The sequence below is a fragment of the Micromesistius poutassou genome (assembly GCF_964030765.1).
Source record: "Micromesistius poutassou genome assembly, chromosome: 3".
Classification (NCBI taxonomy): domain Eukaryota; kingdom Metazoa; phylum Chordata; class Actinopteri; order Gadiformes; family Gadidae; genus Micromesistius; species Micromesistius poutassou.
In genome coordinates this window covers 12252093-12275806 of record NC_140273.1, presented here as the reverse complement: position 1 = coordinate 12275806, position 23714 = coordinate 12252093, and the positions used below count along the sequence as shown (strand labels likewise).

General features: G+C 42.4%; 2 protein-coding genes across 3 annotated transcripts; one reads left to right on the top strand and one right to left on the bottom strand.

Annotated features, from left to right (window-relative positions):
• The first annotated feature begins 1237 nt into the window (after positions 1–1237).
• Positions 1238–15409, top strand: mcu (mitochondrial calcium uniporter). Its single transcript, XM_084465925.1, has 8 exons — positions 1238–1700; positions 11358–11430; positions 11530–11700; positions 12142–12246; positions 13047–13213; positions 14162–14365; positions 14906–15022; positions 15122–15409. Exons 1-8 carry the CDS (start codon positions 1593–1595, stop codon positions 15197–15199), a joined length of 1023 nt encoding a protein of 340 aa, XP_084322051.1. The 5' UTR covers positions 1238–1592; the 3' UTR covers positions 15200–15409.
• A 73-nt stretch (positions 15410–15482) lies between these two features.
• Positions 15483–22583, bottom strand: casp6a (caspase 6, apoptosis-related cysteine peptidase a). Of its 2 annotated transcripts, none has more exons than XM_084465926.1 (8): positions 22503–22583; positions 21595–21636; positions 20841–20874; positions 20518–20667; positions 20294–20370; positions 19226–19401; positions 18002–18152; positions 15483–17793 (listed from the first exon to the last, which is right to left on the bottom strand). In XM_084465926.1, exons 1-8 carry the CDS (start codon positions 22531–22533, stop codon positions 17558–17560), a joined length of 897 nt encoding a protein of 298 aa, XP_084322052.1. In that variant the 5' UTR covers positions 22534–22583; the 3' UTR covers positions 15483–17557. The 2 variants fall into 2 exon arrangements, with proteins under 2 accessions (XP_084322052.1, XP_084322053.1); XM_084465927.1 differs by having other exon boundaries at positions 21595–21633; positions 22503–22542.
• Between the last annotated feature and the right edge of the window lie 1131 nt (positions 22584–23714).

Below are 23714 nucleotides of genomic sequence, written 5' to 3'. Positions count from 1 at the left end.
CTTTTTATTATTGGATATTGGATCAACGTTTGCCAAATGAAAAATCCACCTCAAGGATCTGTTACTTTAACTATCAATTATATTGTATGTTTTATATTATATAAAACATACAATGTTAATCCATTACATATTTGGGATCATTTCAATGCATCATGTCAGTTCTATGTGTGGGTTATCTTATATCAAATAATTTAAATATATTTTTTTAAGTCCTCTCTACCTGTCCCCTCAGTCCTGTCTTCTTCATGTATCGGGTTCACCAGCAGCATCAGACCGGCTGAACTGCTGCTCTGACCAAATATTTTATATTTTATATAATTGACTATCTATCACGTTTGTTCTGTCTTTTATATTTTACATTAAATATGTTGTCCAGTCTTGCCTCTTTAGCGTCTGACTGGCTTATCTCTTCTAAAGCTACAAAAAAAGAAGGGGTGACTTTATTGCTTGGGCTAACACAGATCATGCTGGAGTTTACATGTTCATTTTCACAAATTATACTTGTGATTCGTCATATGGCTTAACAAAATAAACTAGAATAATGATGAATTGGTTTAAGCTTTTATGCTCAGGTTGGCATTGCAAACATAGCACAAATAGCTAAATGATTTCCAGTTCAAAGTTCATAGAAAAATGAACTTGTTCAATTAACTAGTTATTTTGAACTAGTACATGCATAACCCTGCCCATGGGTGCTATGCTATCCAATTGAAAGCTATATCAATATCATATCACTCTGCTACAGTCCTACACAATGAATTAGGACATTTTAGATGAGCCGTTGTGTATATTGAGAGGACTAAATGTACCCTTAATGTCAAGCAAAAACACCAAGTAAACTAATGGGTAGCATATATGAGGCCTAGGCCTACTTACTCTATGTGAGAATAAATTACATTAATAAAATGTCATTATTTTAGGAAAGGAAATAGACCTAACCGCACTGAGTAAAGCTACTCTAGGCTGCACAACACTGGCTAGTAATTGTGGTTAAACGAAACGTCAAAACCTCATTCCGTTGCACGCGAATGTAGCGCGGAACGTACCGCGGGAAGCCGCCTGGGGTCTGAACAGGGCGTTGGCCTCAACGCTGGAGCGTCAACTTTTCTCTCTCGGCGAGCTCCTCCCTCTCGTTCCGCGTACAATGGCAGGAGGCCACCTCTCCGCGCCTTTCCACTCTGGCAGTCCAAATTGCACCCCTATCCGGTGCGTCTGTCCCACTAATAATAACACCATAACAACAACAACAACAACGAAGAACGCATTTTAATTAGGCTTTCTGCTCCACAATTACGATACAGTTCCTTAGTTACCTTAACAGTCACATCTACACTGGACCTAACCGAGGGGAGCAGGGTTGGCAGCTGTCTCACGTGTGAAGGAAGAGGAATGTGCGGATCTGTTGGCCACCAGGGTGCTCTGGGCTGTACCTCCCTCTCATCTCGCCAATTTTGATCTTAAACGCGGAACAGGAGGCGTCAAGTCCTCTATCCGGAAAACTGGGACATTGGCACCTCTTGAGATCAGTTTCGATAGTTATTCGACCGCCGACCATGCAAAGACACGGGTATTGACTGTAGTGGGATTCAGTGATGGCTTCGACGCAAATGTTCTCCAAAGTCCGGAGCCGACTTTTCGGAAGTATTCAGCTGTTTGATGCTGCTTGTAGATCGACTCGCCCGGCGACGTTACTTAACAAGGTAAGTCGAGGAGATTAATATAAACTCTCGTTGAGATTGGAGTTAAATCATCAACTCAACGTTGGCTTAAAGGTCAGAAGGGTAACTCGAAACAATAGTAGCTCTTCGGGATATGACAAATGATTCCGTGTAGGCTACTTTTCTCTATTGCAAACAAAGTTTTATATTTCAACACTTATTTTTCTGTAAGCCGGAACCCTGTGGCATTTCGCCATAACTACACAAGCAAAGGTGGAAATATGCACTTTCGTCTAATTGTTCAAGATGTGCAATGCAATATTTAATGTTACTGAGGCTACTTAGTCAACAGAACACATTGCGGAAGAGTAGCGTGAGGGGGGTTGACTGCTGTGGGATATGTGATCCTTCCTCTGGATGCCACAACTAAATGCAGTTTTCCTTTGGGGATTGTGGGGTCGGGGAAATGCAATACCGATAGACATCGCGGTGTTCTGATACGTATGAAGCGATAAACCGTATCGCATCTAATGTAATAAGCGATATTGCATTAGCCATGAGCAGCACTGGCATGAGAATGCATTGATGGGACAGGCTAACGTGTTTATTATTTTCACCCTTCGTTTTACTTCCGGGTCTTTATAGACAGGATTATGGTGTCTGACGATGTATACAAAGCTGCTTCAGGTTTTATGTGTAGCTAAGAGGCCATGTTTGCTTCCTCTCTCCCAGGTGACCTGAATTCCTGTTCATAACATAAGAAACCCTGTCAGCTGTTAATGAGGGCAAATATGCATCTATACCGGGGATGGGCAACTTTCATGATTAAGAGGGCCACAATGTTTCATCATCACCATCAGAGGGCCACATGACCGCGCTCTTCACCTAATCGGATATGAGAGAAGCTTCAAAAATAATAAAAAAATAAGAACAAATTATGTGTAGATACAGTATGCCTGTATCAGTGGTGGCTGGTGATCAAAGTGCTGTGGGGCAGATGGGGGGTCTGGGGGTCTCTGGTGCATTTTGGGGATGTCCACTACCTAAAAAAATCATTCAGATTCATAGCCTATGTATGTTAATTGAACCAACATACATTATTTTCATATTTTCCATGCTCAAAATGCCATTTTTAACATGATGCTCTTGTTAAATGACAAACACAAATAGTTTGTTTTAAAAGCCACATGAGTGATTCTTATTTTTTTCAGCGCAAAGGGCTCACATCATCATTCAATGATGGCACAAAACTGAAAAACAGTGGCCCAACATTAACTGCAACAACTAGCATTATATTCAGTGCAGTTGTAGTAGTGGCGACTTAAGTTGAACTCTTTCATGACATATTGTTTCTCAGCAAACTAGACACATGGGTTTGCCTTTGAATACTCTGCTTCTCATCTTGACTGAAAGGTACGGTTTTTGTTGATCGGGTTTTCTGTAAAAAAAAAAAAAAATTCTCTCTCTACAGCAGGGACAATACGACCACCAAGGCAGCTTCAAAACGACTGCCCGCAGCTCCTTTTGGGTTACAAATGACAAGCCAAGCTTTCCCGGAATCACGAGTTGTGAAGCACCGGGAAGCCTGACAGGCTTAGAAGAATATTTTCCTAACATTTTTTCAGTTGCAATCGATCCCATTGTTTACGTTTACTTTTCGATTGTATGAGTGAGTGTTGCCCAACCCTAAAACTGTCGGGCCCCAACCCAAATCCCCCGGGCCCTAATCCAAAACTCCAGAGCCCCAATTTAGAACTTCAGGCTCAAACCCAAAACCCCCGGGCCCCTGCCAAGTGCCTCGCCTCTTGCGCTTAGGTAAGGAGGTTTGTAAACTAAACTGCATCCAAACCCTCTCCACCCTCTCACATCCTGCTTGTACGTGCAGGATTTTGCACGTACAAGCAGCGTTGCTTTTTAGAAGATACTGGAACATTCTCAGGTGTTTACTCGCTGTGGCGGGGAGCCATTATTCTAATGGACATGGTCAAAAGCAGCTGCAGCTGTGATTTACGAGGCAGTCTGTCCCTGGGACAGCAGAGGAGGTGCGAGCGGCCAGAGATGCAAGAGACTGCATGCATGAGTTATCCTTTTGTTTTTACCCAGAACAAGATGTGAGGACCAGTTCTCCATATGGTTTGGTCTGTGCGCTCAGCAGCTGTTAGCTGCAGCTTTTCTAGCTCCATTATCTTGTGGCTCCTAGGGGTGCACTGCTGGTATGATTCACATGTAGGGAAGTGTGTCTAGTCCTTTTGTCTGTGTGTTCTAAAAGGGGTCGTTTCCCTCTCCCTTTCCCTCTCTGCCTCTGTCTCCGTCTCTCTCTCTCTGCACTGCAGTAAAAGCATGTGTAAATCCCTGAGCCTTTGTCAGACACAGACAGCAGCGTCGCCACCCCTTCCGGATCACCCTTCAGCACAGCTCTCAGGGACCTGTCAGACCTGCTTGTCCAAAGTGCCTTTGTTTTCAGATGGTGTGTGTCATAGTGCTTTGAACCTCCATAGGGTACCGAGGCCATTTCACTGGCCACTACAGGAAAGAAGCTTCTTCCCACAATTCTCCAATGAATGCATTCCCTTCCAAAGGGCATACGCTTCTAGGCACATGATCACCAATTGTTCAGTACAAATCATTGTAATGATCCGTCCGTCGCCCCTGCTCTTTGTCATTGCGCTCATGGGCTGTAATTTAGTCTCTCTATTCCTGACAGCAGCCCCATGTTATTAACCACACATACGTGCATACGTGTGTGTGTGTGTGTGTGTATGTGTGTGTATGTATGTATGTATGTATATATATATATATATATATATATGTATGTATATATATATATATATATATATATATACAGTATATCTATATTCACTCACTCAGACAAACATGCACACACATACTGCCCATTCCTATGCATGCTCTGCCAGCAGAGCACAGTGATGTTCGCCTGCTGGGATAGAGCTGGACAGAACTGGCTATGTAGCATTAAGTAATGTATTCTCTGCTCTTATCCCAGTGTAGGCTGCTGACTTCACTCTATGTAGCCGTTGGTCTGGTCTGGTCATGTGACATTTGCTTAGATTTTTATCATTTAAACAAGGATAATTGTATTGATTTATCACCCGTTTATCAGTGACCTGCGGGCAATGATGAGGTAAATTGAAAAATATTAATCTCAATTATTCCCATGTTTGCTCCTTAATGACATGTATCAGAATTCATGCTGTTCAGTGCTTTTGATAGAAGCACCTGCCAATAACAAATAATGAATAGTATTGTATATTTGTCTACGTATTGCTCTTTCTCTTTATTGTGAAGAAGGTCCACTGTATTTAGTCATATTTAGCCTTGTCAACACAACCTTGCTTTAACGTGTGTGTGTGTGTGTGTGTGTGTGTGTGTGTGTGTGTGTGTGTGTGTGTGTGTGTGTGTGTGTGTGTGTGTGTGTGTGTGTGTGTGTGTGTGTGTGTGTGTGTGTGTGTGTGTGTGTGTGTGTGTGCGTGCGTGCGTGTGTCAAGGCTGGGATTCAGGCTATAGTCGTAGCTCAGACCTGACAGCAGCTGTAATGAGACTTAGGCTGCCGAGTTGGGGGAAGGGGGGGTGATGACGATGGCCCTGAGCAGTGCCTACAGGGACGCACAAGCATCTTGAGAGAGGTTTATCCCCTTGCTGCTTGGCTCTCACCCATGACTGTTCCATTCCTCTCTGAACCCTGGTTCTGTTCTGACACTGCTATCTGGTGAAGTAATGTATGGAAATGAGTGTGTGTGTTTATCATATTTGGTAGAAATACTGCTACTTCAGGAGCAGAATCAAGTGGAGGCAATCATGTAATGTAGAGTATGCCTCATTTCCAGAGGGGAGGCATGCGTGGGTTCACGTGTGTGTGTGTGTGTGTGAGTGACGGTCACCTTGAGCTGGAGGAATATAGATCCATATTAATGTGGAAACAGGGCTCTGATAGGACATATGGTGTGGAGGCGTGGACTGGGCTGATTGGATGTGGGCTTCTGCTCTGTGTGTGGGATTGGATGAGGACTTCTGTGATGGTGATGGTGATTGGATAAAGTATGGTGTGATGTTTATGGTTTTGGAAATATGAGAAATGGTGTGTGATGGTGATTGTATGAGGGCTTTTGTGATGATGACTGGATGAGGAATTGTGTGTGTGGGATTGAATGAGGGGTTGTCATTATTTCTGTGATTACTTATATAGGGGATTATTTGAAGGTGTGTGTGTGTGTCTGTGTGTGTGTGTGTGAGATGATTTTAAGGAGCAACTAACCGTAGGTCTCACTGCAACGCCTGTGTTGTGAACCTGGCAAATGCGGTTATTTATTTGGAATGTTACTACATCAGTGTTTCCCCTATATGCATTGATTGGATTGTCAGCGCCACTGCAAAAAAGAAATCATCTATTTTCACTAAGGCTTATGATAAATATCAAAGAAATAGCTGAAAATGAACATAAAAGATGAACTTAGTTTCTGCCAAGTTCAAGGCACATTTGCACAATGATCTGGTCTCAGCAGATACCTTGACTCTGTTGGTTCTTATGTCATATTTGGAAGCTCAATCTGTAAATTTTTCCTCAGAAGTAACCATTTAAAGGGTTATTTTTCAAAATTTTCTTCCAGGGGGGCATGCCCCCGGACCCCCCCTAGCATGCCCCCTAGCATTGCTAGGTTACCAACTCACAGCACCACTGCTACAAAAAAATCTAGGGGAAACACTGTACGACATAACATAATAATATTTACATATAATAATAATATAACAACAGATGTCCTTTGGTGTCGCTTAGTGGACTCCACGTGGTAAAATGAAATCCACTCTACATTCCTCTCTCTCTCACACTCGAACACTTTGGTTCTGTCTGTTATCAATTGTAAGACAAGGTAGCTACAATGAGCTGCATCGCACGGCTATGTTCTACTCCTGATCTATTCTACAACTGCACTTTGCGACTTCAGACCCCTCAGTGTGTTTCCCTTTTACACACTGAATGCTCTAGGTTCTACCAAAAAATGACATCCATTAGACATTTCAGACATCCAAATGATATTTGTGCATCTGAGCATGTATACTTTGCCCAGGGTCATCCATGAACTAAATGACCTGGCCCTTGCACGTGCACCCCCTCATCCGTGCACGTCACTGCTATTAACCAGAGCACAAGCACATGGATGTAGCCCCTGCGGATGTGCACAAGTGTTTCATCCAATCTGCTTAACACATTACATTATGTTACATTAATTTAGAAGACGCTTTTATCTAAAGCCACTTCCTGTAAACATCTGTTGGATTTGGCAGTTCAGCTCACCTCTCTGCAGCTATACCGACCACCACAGAGCCGTCTCCTACCACAGCTTGACTAGAACAACTGAGGATAGATACCCTTTACTGTAGTGGCATTTAGCAGACGGTTTCATTTCATTTCAAAGTGACTTCAGATAAATGTCATTAATGAGTAGGTCGAAGCTAGGGTGTCCTTGCTGAATAATACCCCTGACTGCATTGAGGCTCAAACCCTTTCAGCGTGGAACCAAAGACTGCTGGATTGTCCTAGCCGCTACGGGCTGGGTTTCTCTTTCAGTCAGTCAGCAGAAAGGCTGACGCCCAGTGTTTGTCCTACAGTTTTCTCCGGTGATTAACACCCTACTGTGCCAAGGACTGCAGATTTCCTCAGTGCGCACCACTGGCACTCGCTCACTCCGTCTCACACGCTGACTCAATGAGTTCAGGCGGCCAGCTCGTTGATTGGTTGGCCATGTGAGCATGTGCCACAGGCGTACGTGATTGGGACCTTATTATTACTGATTGTTATTGATCCATGAGCTGGGATTGACCTGGACACTGACTGCCAGTCCTAATCAATAATTATTTATCACCCACCGCCCTCTCACTCTCTAGATTTTTACCATCTGTTTGGTACTGCCTGATACCAGTCCACTTCTCCATTAAACCATCTTTATTAACCGTGATATAGGTTAACATGGTTTGCAAACTACAGTTGATGGTATATGCTTAGTCCGTCTCCTCTCTCAATGTCACCCTCAAAAAGAACATCAGTGAGACTTACACTACGTCGGCCTACCTATTCCACTGCAGCCAGTTCACCTTTGTACAGAAATATTGAAATAAAAGTGTCTGAATAATTTAAAATGCAAATTGCACCTACAGTGCAATCAAATCAATTAAAAGAATGAATGAAATCCATTTGATCTGTGGAGAAAACGTGAGGCACTTTTTGAACATAGGTGATGGCTGCAGTGGGAAAAGGGCAAAGTGCTGCAATGACTATCTGTTGAGCAACACCTTGGGCTGGCCTCATATAGTCCTCCCTCTGAACAGGGCGTGGGTCCTTGACTCCCCTCCATGTCACCCAGATAAGCTTTCTGACAAGGTGCGTCTGCTGTACCTGGTCCCTGAAAATCCCTCTAATCTCACTTGGTTCAACTGGATCCACTGTCCTAAAACGTATGCTAAAGGCTTTATAATCAACACTTGATTTCCTGAGGATATCGTCCCAGATGAAGCAACTCTGGAAGTGCATTTGGGCTTACTGTTTCTGCTGCCTATTATTTGTCTTGTGTCAGGTCCAAACATGTTGCTCCATTATCAGATTTTTTTTCTAACAGGCTTTCGTCTTTTGGACGGGACAATGAAAACAGACACATGTTGATATGGGGGAATAACATTTAACATAGTAACAGGTCAGAAACAAACTTGGTATTTCTTACATTGTTGACACAGGCCTTAGCAGGTTCTTGAGCCACTGAGCGCCTCCATATCCCAATGGTATTTTACTCACTAAATGATTGTACTGGCCCAGCAGACATGGCCCAGGTCTTGCCTTTGCTATTCAGTCATTTAGCAGACACTGTCAGTAAGGAGCAGGTAGGGGCTGGCTATCTCACTCAAAGGTCACTTGGACTGCGGGTAATGGGGATGGAAGGGAACCTAGTACCTTTTGATTTCAAGAGGCGTCAAATAACCTTTTCCACTCCGCGTATAGAAAGCCACAGTGCTTGTTTCCCTGCTGACAACCCCCCATCATGAGAGCAGTGGTGGGTAAAGGTATACAGGCCCAGCAGGTTCTCGTTCTGGGTCGATTGAACGCCAGGGCTGTGTCTTTTTATTGTGATATTGATCTGACAACCGGCACTTACTGCTGGACTCCACGGCTTGTGAAAGAGTAAGTAAGTCAGATCCTGACAAAAATCTCCATAAGTTCTGATTTATGGAGATTTGGTTTTTATGATCTCATGGCACACCAAAGTGTTCATTGAATCTGTTTCTGGAAGAACTACATGGAGAATTGTAGCAAATATTTGAGGTGATTGACCTAGATTTAAATGTCAGATTATTTGCTGTATTTCATGCCGTAAAAGAAAGAAGAAGCAAAAGAAAAATACAGCAAATAACTCATTGTGTGGTTATGCTGGTTGCTTTGAATGACCCCTGGACCAGAGTCGGCGCCAGAGCATATCTACTGGAGGGGCATGGGTCACCAGCAGGGGGGCACTGCCGTTTGAGAAATATTTTAATGCAGTGGTGACCTCGTAGTCAAACACAGCAGAAATGCTATCAAAAACTAAACACATTTTTCTTTATTATTATTATTAGGCTAATTATTAATTATTATTAGCAACAATATGTTGTTCTTGTTGTTGTCGAGGCTATGTGGTAGTAGCCCTATGCACACAGTTTATGTAGCCACACACACAAAGACGATAATAAAAGGCGGAGGGCTGTCTTGGAGGCTAAACGCAAATAAATGCAGTTTACCCACCTCTGATATATGTCAGAAATAGTTTATTCACCTCTCAACAGTTTATGCATTAAGTAGGCCTGCCACTGGTTATAAAACTTTTGTTGCAACCAATGAGCATTCACTAAGCCTAACCTGCTATGCATGCACAACCAAAATGATGCGATTTCCCCGTCCATTTATTTTATTTTATTTATGTTACAGTTTGCACATTGTATTAAAAAAAAAAAATTTTGTTAGCCACGCCATGACCTGTGGTAGGAGGGGCATTAATGACCGCTGGGGGGGGCACGGCCCCCAAATGCCCCACCTTAGCGCCGACACTGCCCTGGACCTCTTTTTTTTGTGTGTGTGCACATAAAGCTATCAGGTTAAATCGTTTGAAGTAGTTTGAATAATCAGCCTGTTTACAATGGATCACACAACTTCCATAATGGAAATGCGACTGTCTCACTTCAGGAAGCTATTCAAATCGTGTTTTCATCACATGTCACCATTGGCCTACACCCTAAATAAAACACAAGATTAAATCTTAATTTTGTGGTCATACTTTAATTGAATATTAATGCATTTCTTTAACAAAATTTCTATATAACTAAAATGTATGTTATTGATGTTATATATGAAACTATCTGAAATGGGAGACTCAACATTCAAGGACATCCTTCTATTTGTGATGCATATTATTCAGCCAAGTGTATTATTTTTGTATTATACATCTGCTGCCAGAGTAGGAAAGGCATGCCATCTGTTGGCAGATAACTTACTGATCTGACTATTCATTCCACCTTTTTCTGTTTACCATTGGTGAATTTGTTTAGGGTGTGGTGCTGGTGTTGTTTTATTGTAACTACTATTTTTTTAAATGTGTCTGAGGTCATTTGACTATCAAACGTAGTTGTGAAAACTCAAGCAAAACATGCTGACGGACGTAGATAGTTTATCTAAACCAGGGTTTCTCAACGGGGGCGGAAGCGCCCCCTGGGGGGCGTTCGTAGAACCTAGGGGGGCGCTGGGAACGAACACAGGGGACCTTTCATGGTTTTCAAATATTTTCGGTGCAAAAATAGGATAACTGAAATAAAAAGCCTATCTTCATATGGGTTTCTAACCCCTCTATCGTCTCATCTACCTTTTACTCTATGCTCAGTGCCGTCATGATCGCCATAGTAACGCCGATAAACAAACCCGCCTCATCGCAGTAGCGTGGTGCTTCAGAAACTGTTTCGCCCTCCCCCGACTTCCACTGGTTGGTTTGCGGGAAATGCAAAGCAAGCGGTGGGGCATTACGCTAAGCAACATGAATCTCCTCCATATTACATAGTAAGGCAACATAAGACGTGAATAAAGCTAACTCCGCTTAGCATGCTAATTGTAAACAATATAATGTGCGCATTACGTGTAGACCACTGCAACGTCGCTCATTACGTCTGCGAACCGATAAACACTTTTTTTCATAAGGTACGCACACCAACCGGCACATACGCATTTAACACTGATGTTACAGGCGCTTAACTTGCGCAGCGTTGCTAGGCAACGTCACGTAAACAAAGGGAGTCTTTCGTGCACAAATTGAACCCAAGTTTGCGGGTTAACGGTTCAATAACCAATAAAAATGTACACAAGCACTGTTACGTATTAAACTTCAATAGCTCAATAATAAAACCTTTTAATAAAACTCTGAATACACATCTTCTTGTCCAGAAGAAACCAAAACGGCACAGAAGTTTTTTATTCAAGCAATGTAGCACGAGTTGGAGTGGAGTTGGTAATGGATATAGCCTACCTACGGGTGTCGCAATTAAAAAAAAATTTTTTTTTTTTAACAATAATAATGGGGGGGGGGGCGCCAGAGGATCAGGGTAAGGTAAGGGGGGCGTTTGCTCAAAAAAGGTTGAGAAACACTGATCTAAACCATCCTCTCCCCTCTCTTTTAGATTCCACAGCGGCAACCTATTCTACTCCCTCGGCATCAGGTCTTTTTCTGCAGCGCAGCGACGCCCTCAAGTGGTAATTCAACGTCACTACATCAATTTCAATAAAAACGTTCCACTTTTAATTGTAATTCTCAATGACTCAAGACGAAACCTTGCTTCTGTTGTTTCCTAGATGCGTCCTTGAAGTACCGCTATGGCCGCCTGGTGCTAGAGGTGCCGTTGCCTTCGAGGAAAGAGAAATGTCTGTTCTTCCTCAAGCCCATGCTGATGAGTGTAGGAGACCTCATCGCTGATCTGCAGAAGGAGGACCATGGAATACAGACCGCCTCCGTCTTTTCAAAGGGTATGAAACCCGCAACAAGACACGAATGGTACTATCTAGATTGAGAAGGTGTAATTCAGTTTTTGTGTTGATAAAGAAAAAAAGATTGCACTTTCATGATTGTATTTGATATTTACTCGTTCACACTTGACACTTTTATCCAAAGTGAATTGTTTGGGATACGTGTCATTCAGGAGCAGGTAAGTCGTCTTGCTCCGGGTGTACAGTTCCACTAAAGTCCCACTAACACACTTGCACTTGATCGGATGCACTCGATGCGATAGGAAAACAAGTCTGACTTCCGCACTCAAATGGGAGTTCAGTGTCTTATTATTATTATTATTATTATTATATGTTACATGAGATCTGCCGTCCACCAACCTCCATACGGGACATGACACCTTGAGGTTTATTAGATAAATCCTGATCTAAACCCAAGACGTCCTGACCCTGGTTTTACAGACGGAGCGCGGGTGGCCAACACCACTCTGCTGGACGCGCTGCTGGACAAGGACTTCCAGCTGGTCATCAACAACGCTTCCTATCATGTGCAGACGCCTGTATTAGGTATGGCTACGCCCGCTGATTCACCTGTAGTCTACTGATACCGCTGCAACTGACTGGTAGTGTGCGTTATCCCAACTGTCCCACTGCCACTGAATTAATATTAAAATATTCTAAAAATCTATGAACAATCCTAACCCTTTAATACTAAATAATACATTTGATTCACATAGCGCTTTTGTATGTACTCAGAGACTTGGCATGAATAGATACAATTCAGGGCTATATAAAAGTTACATTAAGACGACAATTCAATATTATAATTCATCTTTGAGTGGCATCGTAATTGAATTAAGATATTTACTTATCATAATACAGAGGGTGGTTTTTAAGCTTGCTTTTGAAATTTCCCCTTAAAAAATGCACAAAATGTTGAAATAGAAAATAATTTGTTCAGCGATTTCTATAAAACATTCCCCCCCCCAAAAAAAAAAAATAAGAAAATTGTTTCTATAGATAATTTTAGTTTGGAGATTGTTTGACCCAAAAATCGAAATTGCGATTAAAATTAGAGTAATCGCACAGCCCTTCCATTGACACACATAACATTTCAATTAACATTGAAACATGAGTTAATTCATGGGCTTCTTTCGAAAGATTAAGGTTTGGCATATGCTCAGCCGCCTACTCAAAATGACCTTGTGACCCACTAAAGGGTCGCGACCCACCAGAGCACCGCTGGTATACAGTTCATACCTGCTCTGGGTGAACGAGGTAAGCCCCCCCCCATGGCTGTGGTGATAAACCGGTCTCTGTGTACAGTCTTGCCCTACAGACCACCTCTTCCCCTTCCTCCTCTCCAGGGCCCAAGGGGGGCCGCCGCGAGCACGCCATGGAGATGGGGGACGTGAAGCACGTGGTGCACCTCCTGCACACGGCCCTGCACCTCCCCGACCACCACGTCCTGCAGGAGAGGCACCTGCTGGAGCGCTTGGACAGCCTCAAGCAGCAGCTGTCCCCCCTGGAGACGGTAGGCTGCTCCCACACTAATGCAGAGTAGGCCGTTTCCAACAGAGTAGGTTCAAATAATAGCTCTTATATCTTACCGACAGCAACTTTTTCATTATTTTTTAAATTGATTCCCACATTTATTAACTTGTAAAACGGATGAGCATGCAAACACACACTAAAGCAACTTAAAGGTTTTGTTTGCGAGTTCCATTTTAGTAGTCTGTCCTTCTCTTCCATCTTCGTTCATCAACTCAATCATTTGTCCTTTCTGTATACTTTGTCAAACGTTTAAGGTCCTTTTCTTCAAGCTGTGCTTCTTGCAATCTCAAATAAATAACGTCCGTTTGTCCATTATGTTGATTTTCTCTCTCTTTCCACTGTTACTGGGTAGGGGGTCCACTTTACCCCATTTCCTTGTGGTAGCTTTTTCTACCAGCTGTTAAGAATATTTTTTTATTTCCAGATACCTTATTCATGCATTTTCTTCAGTAGAGTGGTTCAAGGGGATATCAGATCTTAGTATGCAAAATTATGTTTACCATTTTCCTTAACATAAATTTTTTGTGTATCGATATTTTAGTGTGGAACGGCCAGAAGTAGTGGTAGATGCAGCAGCAACAGCAGCTAGTATCTTGATCAGCATCAAGTTATCCACCTGTGAATGTTTAAGCCACATAGCTACAACTTATCTCACACAATATATCTTTCATAGTAGTTTAGTTGACCATGATGGCACTTAGCACTTGGGTATTCCATTGGAAAATGACCCTAAAAATCTAAACTCCTTCCTTTTGTGGTCAATAAGCACAAACAGTGCATAGTGAGAGTTTCTTTACGAGTCCACGTTGGTTCGATACTTTGCACACGGATTACATTGAAAACCAGCCGATACCTTTCTGTGTTTAACGGTGCCCATCAAGAGAGAGAAAGCGCCGCCTGCTAACCAGCTGTATTCCGGACCTTTCAGGTGAAGGCTGAACTGGCCCTCAAGGCCGAGTCCCAGTCCTCCAGGGCCCTGTGGGGGGGCATGGCCCTGCTGTCGCTGCAGGGCGGGGCGCTGGCATGGCTCACCTGGTGGGTGTACGCCTGGGACGTCATGGAGCCCGTCACCTACTTCATCACCTACGGCACCAGCCTGGGGATCTTCGCCTACTGCGTCCTCGCCAACCAGGTGAACCTTTGAGCCCGTTGGTCCAGACGGCCAAACCTGTTTTTAAATTTCCACGTCCACAAAAGTCTCCGGTCCTATTTGATGCGAGTGAAGAAATACAGCCCCATTACGATCATGATCCGTTAATTTCACTCTGAAAATATTTGTTTGGGCTTTAGCCGACTGCATTAACTGGGTTTCTCTAGTTCAGAGGAGCAGGATAGTCTAGTGGTGAGGGTGTTCGACTCCCAGCTGAAAGGCACTGGGTTCGGTCCCCAGTCTGACCTGAAGGCATCCATTGAGAAAGGTGCCATAACCTCTACCAGCCCCTAATGACTTGCATCTTAAATCTCTCTCTCTATACTAAAGGCACACTGCTTACAGCACCATGCAAGTTGTTACAATATTTTCATTGGCCATCATCTGTCAACAACGGTATTGATGAATCAAACAGATTACATTTGCTTAAGACTACTCTTACTCCAACTATAATATTTGAGCATTTAATATCTTGTTTTATCTTTTCTGCTGAGATTAACAGCATTCCTATTTTTTCTCCAGGATTACCTGTACCCAGCTGCCAAAGACAGACAATTCCTGAATTATTTCTACAAAGGTGCCAAAAAGAGGAGCTTCAACGTGGAACAGTACAACGGCCTGAGGGATGAGCTGACCCAGGTGTGTGGCTCAACACTCTTTAGTTTGATGCAGAAAGAAAGCCATTCATATAATAATGTCTTATGATACTAATGCTGCTTTTTTCTTGCTGGCTTCAAGGTTCAGGACGACCTGAAACGTTTACAGAGTTCAACTCAACTTCAGCTGCCAATCCAGCAGATCCTACCTAAGCCATAAAGAATACAATTACTCTCACACATACAGACACACTCGAGATATGAGAACACTCCTATATTTGTTCAGATTTATTTTGATAATGGTGCCTTTTACTACAACTGTAAATCTTACTATGTTTGTCACACTCTCAAGGTGGTAAGTGTACTCAGAGACAATCTGTCTGATAACATTGGAATAAATACTTTAACGTCCCTACTCTTCTGTAGTCATTTTGGGCATTCACATACATAAATTGTTTAGTTATTGTTGTTGAATGCTATACACAATAAATTGCTGAGTCATCGTGGTTTCATAGTTTATTTTTTACCTCAGTGATCCTTCAAACCAAACACTTCCCATAATTCATATTCCGCACAACCTGAGGAACACCCCATGCGGTATCCGGTCACACACAAACCACGATGGGCTTCAAACTAAATGACACCGTCATAACATATACAATAGAGGATCATTTTTAGTTCAAAATGGTAAAGGCTGCCAATGCATTGGTCCCCATCTGTATCCCAATAAGCAGAGCAACTGGTTGTCAGAACATTATGTTGTGGTGCATTCTTTCCCTGATGGTACACGTTTTATGAAAAGAGAAAATTAAGGAATCCTCCCAACCAATTCAAGTCTGTTGTGGATGGACAACAACGTTCCTGAGTTGTTCTTAAAGCCTCCGACAACAGTTACCAAAAATAACTAAAATAAATTGATGATGTAAAATTGAATGTCTTATTGTGCGTATACCAACATTTGAGTACAAATAAACAGAACTTTATGTTAAGAAAAATAAAATGTTCTGATCAGGACTGTGTGGGAGTGTCCGCGGCATGCTTGATTGCCATATACCCAGACACGGCTGTTTACGGATATCTTTATAAATATTTATATTTGCGCCAATCGATGAAGCTTTCGGAGGGGCTTTTAGTATTTCTCCAGCAAGATTATTGGTCCAAACAAATATGAAGCTGTTTACCAGGATTTCAGCTGTAAGGCTATGTTTGCACATGCATCTATTTTAGCCGGGGGGGTCTATACTCGTTTTGTAGCTGCCACAGGAGTTGTAATCAATGGCATGATGAATGCCAGATCGTCAAACATCCTTGCAACATGTATACAAGATGGAATGGTATAAATATATTTGATTCTTTATATATGGAGGCAAAAAAGGTTTTGTTGCATCTGATTGGTTGGTTTATCGGGCAGCAAACTCCCAGAAATCGATTCACCAATTAGTTCAAGAGTTTGCCGTTGTCGGCATATGCCTTTTAAATCCCAAACATAACCTGGCATCCGAAAGCACATAAGATTGATTCATATGACTAGTTGTAATGCAAATTAGATGTATAAACGGCCCTTAATGACACTTAAAACGAAAACACGCATTTGCCTTGTCAGAGGCTTTAAGGAATGATTTGTATATCTTTTTTTTAATGTAGGCACCTGTTGGATATGTAGTTTAATGTAAACCTGTGAAAGGCTAGAATACCACAACACTATAAAAACACATGCGTAGCATATGTATCATATGCAGTGTGTGCAGGTGGACTGACTCCCTGAGAGGTGAAGTGTGTCACATAGTGGTTGGATGGTTGCATGGTTTAAACCAACATCTTTAACATACACACACACACTCCCTGAGTACCTCAGGGAGGGTACTCTATGCTAAAAATATGTTTGACCCCGACTGAGTGCAAAACAAGCTCAGTGACATTTTTTTGTATAAAGCCCCACATCACAAGACAAACATGAATTCCCTTTTTTGATGACATATGCTTAAAAGGCCCATATTTGTTAGTGATACATTTTCTGTCTTAATGTCTCTACGTCTTCCGTTGTATTTTTACACTTTAGAAGCATAGGAAAATGTTGTAAAGTTAGGCTCATTGGTTGCACTCGTCAGCATATCTGTGATAACAAGGGTTGAACAAGAAACGCACTGTACTTCATGATGTAGATGTGGTTGTTATAAAATGGCGCTGGCATCATATCTGTATAGTAACAGAATCATATTTGGAACTGAGCAAACGTGTACCGACATGTGAATGGTGAGGTACTAGATGGTATCACAGCATTGATGAATAACAAAGATATGCATTGAACACGTGAATTCCACCCAATCATTGTTAAACCTGCACGATGTAACCGTCACTTGGTTAAAAACGATTGGCAAATTGTCAATGCAGCAATCACTTTCGTTCAAATAGTCATAAAGATGACACTTTGAACTGAAATTAAAGCTTTGGTCAGAAGGTTACAAAGTGCAGGAAGAGAAATTTCATTTTTTTTAAATCAAAGCTCCAAAAGCTGGGCTTTAAAATCATTGGTAAATGAAAGTGAGACGAGGGGCTCAGCGATCCAACGTACGGTCGCCTACTGTTTTGTTCGGAAGTAGAGCTTCTTGGTGAGCATGGAGGCGAAGCAGGGCACCTGCTTCTTCCCGATGGCACTGCGGTCGGCGGCGTGGCCCACGCTGCGCAGGGACACCTTCCTGTTCACCAGGGTCAGCAGCTCCGTGAACTCCAGGGAGTCGCCGAAGCTCCGCAGGGTCTCGCACAGGTCCTGGATGTACCAGGAGCCGTTGACTGTCTCCCTGTGGGAGTAGTACCCTACACACACACACACACACACACACACATAGCTGATCACTCAATTGTGTTTATTGGACTTCTGTCCACTTTTTCCCCCCATCAACCAATTTGAAAATAAGATACATGTAGGATTAAAATACACTACACCATACTACACACCACCATACTATACCACACCAGAGAAGAAACTGGAAGTGAAGTGCACTGGGCCCTGCCCCGGTCTCACCTTCAGCCACAGAGTAGCACATGAGGAAGTCAGCCCCGGCCGGCAGTGTGTGGAGGACACCAGCGTCCACCACCACCTCGTTCACCTTCGCCTCGCTGTCTACCACGTCCATGGGGGTCACTGCCAGGTCATGCTGGTCCCCACGGCAAGCCTGGCGGTGGACAGAGACAGGCGAAGTTAGGAACAGCTAACAGCAGATCAAGTGAGTGGGTGTAATGGGCCCATATTCTTACAGTTAGTTAATGGGGGTCATAAAATCCTAGAGTTGTTAAAGTGAAACAAAAACATTTCAGTGTTGGAGCATTAAACCTGCACAGTATAAGTCAACTTTCATGACTGTTGTATTTCTGTATTTCTTGAAGCAGCTTTTGTTCAAAATCCTATTAATGTGTTTTATGAGAATCAAAACCCATCAACCCACAACTCCCCACACTTAGGTCTGAGGTTAAAACATTGTGAAAGATCCTGCGGGTGTCAAAGTGAAAATGAACACAGTGTTATAAATCAGGGTAGAAATGTTATGACTACTTGGCTTATTATCAATATACTGTATATGTCATGACTCAACAGCCTGTGCCAGGGGCAACAACAGTCTCAGAGTCATTTCCAATGGTCACCTAGCAACACACAGAGGCGGAGTCCTAACTCATAGCTACCAGATAATATTAGGCCAACGTTCAGTTGAGCTTTGTTTGTTGCTTGTGCTTTTAAAAAGAGATTTTGGTTCATATACCAGTTTTGTATTAGCCGTAGCACAATGCCAACAGTTTTTTTTTCCCATCACTCTCTCAGCCCTGGAACTCTAACCACTGAAATGACAAGTTAAGAGTCGATTCAGTCAATCAGGGGCAGCCCTACATTGGTGTGGCCCTAGAATCCTAAAAACAGGGTTCCCCTAACCCTTTTTAAAAGGTTCCACATTGTGTCTTTTGCTGCTTTATTTTCTTCTCAGTGTGCACCATTTACATGTTTAAAATCACAAACATTTTATCTGGGAGACAACACCCAAAGACTCCCTATAGGGGTTTGGATTACAAGCATGTGGCCTTGCAGGTCTTGCAGGTCTTGCAGGTCTGCAGAACATATTTTAGAAATATACACAGTATAATTGAGTGATGTTTACAGTACTATTGAGGAGTATATACAGTATATCATAGAAGTATATACATTAGTAGTACAACCAGTATAATTGAGTGATGGTTACAGTATTATTGAGGATTATACCTGTAGTATAAAGATCTTAGGCTTCCCGACGAGGCTTCGGCACTTGTCTCCTTTGAACAAGGCGGTGACATCGTGGATGCTGATCTTTCCATCGTACGCGTACACATGGTCGTTCTCACCGTGACTCAGGAAGACGCACATGAAGCAGTCTGCGTCCACGTGGTTAGACTCTGCCGCTAGTGGAAGATCAGAAATGTTTTAAGTTAAAGGGGACGGTCACACTCTGCTATTTTCTAATCTATTTTTCTGCAGAAGCAACTATTTTTTCACAACGTGTATGCAGATTGTGAGGGTTGCCCTATAAAGAAGAAAGACAGGGTTTGTCGTCTGTCTGGGAGTTGTCTTCCCCACCATTGCCGGAGAAAATCTGACGTGACTCATAAAACGTTAAATCATGTTCACGGACGAGGTAATGTATTTAAGAGTTTGGTCACGTTTATTCACATAATGTAATTTCCTTCTAATGAAATTCCTGCAAGTGCCATTAGAAAAAGTAACGTTAACTTAACTAACTATTAGATGAGTCGATTAACCATATAGCAGTAGCTAACTTTCTGCTGCAATTTAAATTGTGTGGTAGCCTAGCGCTGTTAACCATGGTAAAAACAATAACATTAAAAAATTTTTTTTAACTTTGTTCAACTTTATGAGTGTTGGAACGTTTTTGTACCATTCAGAAGTTTAACGTACGCTTAAGCTTGGTGACTGGCATGAGCCAAATGTCATAGTAGCCTATCGTAGTAAGCTAAATTGCTATAGTAATATCCTATCAATAGTCGTTTTCTAATGGATTACTGTTTACAGGGTTTGCCCAGAAGTCAAGGGGTAAACGGGACATGATGGCATTGACAGGCAACCAAATGACACACGTCCCCTTTCATAAAACGATGTATCTATCTAGGTTTGAAAATTGTTGGCAACGTTTGAGATTATGTTACAAAAATTTAAAAACGAAATATAGAACATAGGTCTAGTCGTTTTAAGATATTTTAAAATGGGAACGTTACACATTATACCTTTAAAGAAGCTTTTGAACATACAAGAGGAATGGAAGCCAATGTGTCTTACCTGCAGTGATCTTCGCCAAAACTTCTTCCCTCTTCAAATTGTCAAAGGCTTGGACCTCAAAGTTCAACATTTCAAATCTACAACAAGAATTTCACATGCATAGCTGTTAACAACCATCCCATAGAGTATAGACATCTACTTTGACAGACTAAACCAGCTTAGACAGGTTCTACCCATGGATAAAAGGGGAGACAGGGGTGGTTGAGGGAAGGCGATGATGATACCTTTTCTCCAGGTTGAAGCGGTCAGCATTGGTGCCGTAGCGCGGGTTCAAGCCCAGCTGCCAGAAAAAGTTCTCCTGGTTGAAGATGAGCACCAGGCCACGGCGCTTGTGGTCGAACTTGTACTCCTCTGCAGGGTCCAAAGAGATGCCACTTTAGATAGAAACCATAAGGCAACACACACAAACACACACACACACACACACACACAAAAGTTTAAGCCGAAGTAAACACAAATTGTCGTTTGAAAAACTGAATTACCAATAAGGAATCCCACAGGAACTACTGGCATCAAACAAATAAGTATGTATAAACAATAATCTTACCTTCCATAAAAGGCATCCACTTCTGTTAGATTGCCTAAACGTTGCATAAAGACATGAGGTGTGAATTAACCCACTTGATTGTGTACGCCACAGCATCCAATATAAATGGTCAGAAATGCATGAAAACCAGATTGACCTTTTGGGTGACCAATTGTTTAAAAACTGTTTAACTACAGCAGGTGTGCAGACTGCTCCACCCTTCCGAGGGGTCAAGCAGCCATTGTTGCCTTCGCACACAGCCCTGGCCACGGTCAATAGCTCAGTGACAGGCAGAGAAAGATGGAACATGCTGTTAAAAAAAACGAGCAATAAGCCACACCCTAGCAGGGCGACCTTCTTCCTCCAATACAGTCACATCATTGGGGTACATCGTAGAGTTACGATATGATGAGCAGGAGAGGCACCGAAAACTTTTGATGTCGTGTATGGTTGCTCAGAGCGGGCTTTCTTTAAGAGGGTAGTTAGGCCTGCTTTTGATCTAGTGGTTGTAATGATTGAAGATCCACATGGGTGCTCAGCATAGGCAACCAACGTTAACATAAATAACAATAGAAAGCTAGGTAGGCCTTCTCGTATTTATTTTATAACGCATCTTCTCTTTTATGTTAATCACATCTATAGCCCTCTGTAGAGATTAGTTTTTTACGTTATATATCTATATGTTATATATGTTACCTAACAAAGACAAACAAGAAAGCACTTTATTCAGTAACAATATGCATACAAATGGTCCTGTAGAAACAATGTCACTCACCTGCTCGGCCAGGTGCTTTTCTACTGTCTGTAGCCAAACCTCCTGTCAATATGTAAGAACAACAAGTTATTTCTTCTTATAAGGAAAATGTGTTAATGTCACGAAATACCATGCTGTCCACGACTAGTATTTCTTCCCACGTCAATAAAATAACATATCGTGGATCTGAATGGGACTATACACATACGGAAAGATTTCAGTTTGGCGAAAATCTTATTTCATTTATTTAAATTGTATCCGTATCAAGGTCGATTTTTTACGTCTCTAGCCAGCTCATATATCAGTTGAACCAATCACAATCATGTGTCTCTGTCACATTCACCATGGTCAATGTATATGTTGTAGGACATGGCGGAAGTAACAGCCCATTTATGGTTCTCAACGCACATTCCTCTTATTGCATCCATAATCCATAGTAAACTACACGTATATAGCCTACCTATAATAAGCGCATCTGATATATGAACACATAATACATATATTGATAAATAATCTAGACAGTCATCAGCGCAACAAGGCAGTGTTGACTTGCACTGCGGGACGTGAATATAGGTTGCTTTTGATATCATGAAGGCGTGCACTTGAATCGCAACAGTTGGATCGTTTTGGATATCAACTTTCTCCAAAGAAGTCATAGCCAACTTATCGAACAGGGAAATAACCTCAGAAACCAACGTCTCCACAACTTGGACGTATTCAATAATGAGAGTCCCCCCTCATGTAAAAGGATATTTAGAGTAAACTCGCCTTGCCCATCAGGTACAGACATGATAGGCAGGTTGACAGTAAATACAACTCAATTGGCGATCTGGCATAATGTAATCTGTGTCGGCACTTTATCACTGGGTACGACAAGCTCATTATGGATATACGGTTTGAATAGTTTTTGAGTCAAATGTCAACATTACCTCTACAGCCACCCTTTTCCGCGTTAGACATACTTGTAGTCTAGTTACCAGCACACACCGAGACGGAGTTGTAAATCAACTAGCGTTGTCCAGTAAACATATAAAAACGAAACATAGACCCACCCACCTCTAATATCTCATTGGTTAGGTTGTAACACCTGGAGACTCAATTGGTGCTCACTCCTGTCGGTCATACCATCCATATTTGCGACGACTTCCGCATATGAGTCAACCTGTTGCAATACACGTTTACAATAAACAGTTATATACTATAGTAGCCGTTTTGGTTGTTATTGCAATATCTAAATTATTAAAATGTATTATATTTGTTTACGTTTAAGTAAGTTTAAGTTATTTGCAAAGGCGAATTGTCAGTCAAATATTGTCAAAATCCAAATAAATAATTATGCCGTTGTGAAGATGTGAATGGCATGTTCACTGTTTTAAACCATGATTTAAAAGATGCACATGTTCCAGTTTGGCTGTTGATGTAATAGTCTGCAGCTGGGACACATACGTTAATTGAGCCACACCCATTGTGGTGCTCCTTAAAATGGCCAGAGTTCTACACTGGAGGGACACTGCAGTTGTGCAAGCGAAATGACTGTTGTGGTGCTGTTTGTAAGTAAAAATAAGTTTTTCTACCAACAACATTGCACATCAAGGAAACTCTTTTTCACATTTGGTGGCAGTGGTGGGATGATTCCTCTAGCTGAGTGGAGGGGACCCACATTTCAAAAAACATTGTTTAAGGAGCTTCAAGGTGGACCGCAGTGAAAGGTGAGCAGGTAGACGAGACCTGCTGGGAGAAGAGATCACTGGTGGAGTTGAACTGCTGTCCTGTGGGGTTGGCCAGAGCCTGAAGGAGGAATAGCTCGGGAACTCCTTGTTGCTGATGTCAGCCTTGTGGGGAACTATTGCCAAGCCTTGACAGAACAGCAGTGGCAGAGGACAGCAATGACTGAGGACTTCCTGATGAGGACCAGTCTGTGGCCCAGGGAAAGGGCCGGCGCTCGGAGACCCAGTTATCTGCTGGTACTGCAGAGGCCTGAGCGGATTTTGCAGGTGGTCTGGATGGAGGAAGTCTCAGTGCTGTACTGTGAAGAGTGCAGTGTTTGGCCAAGAAGGAGTGATCTTGGAATGAAGATTGGAGGTCACCATAGACTTTTTGAACTGTTTATTTAGCACTAATGACTTGCACAATATTTTACC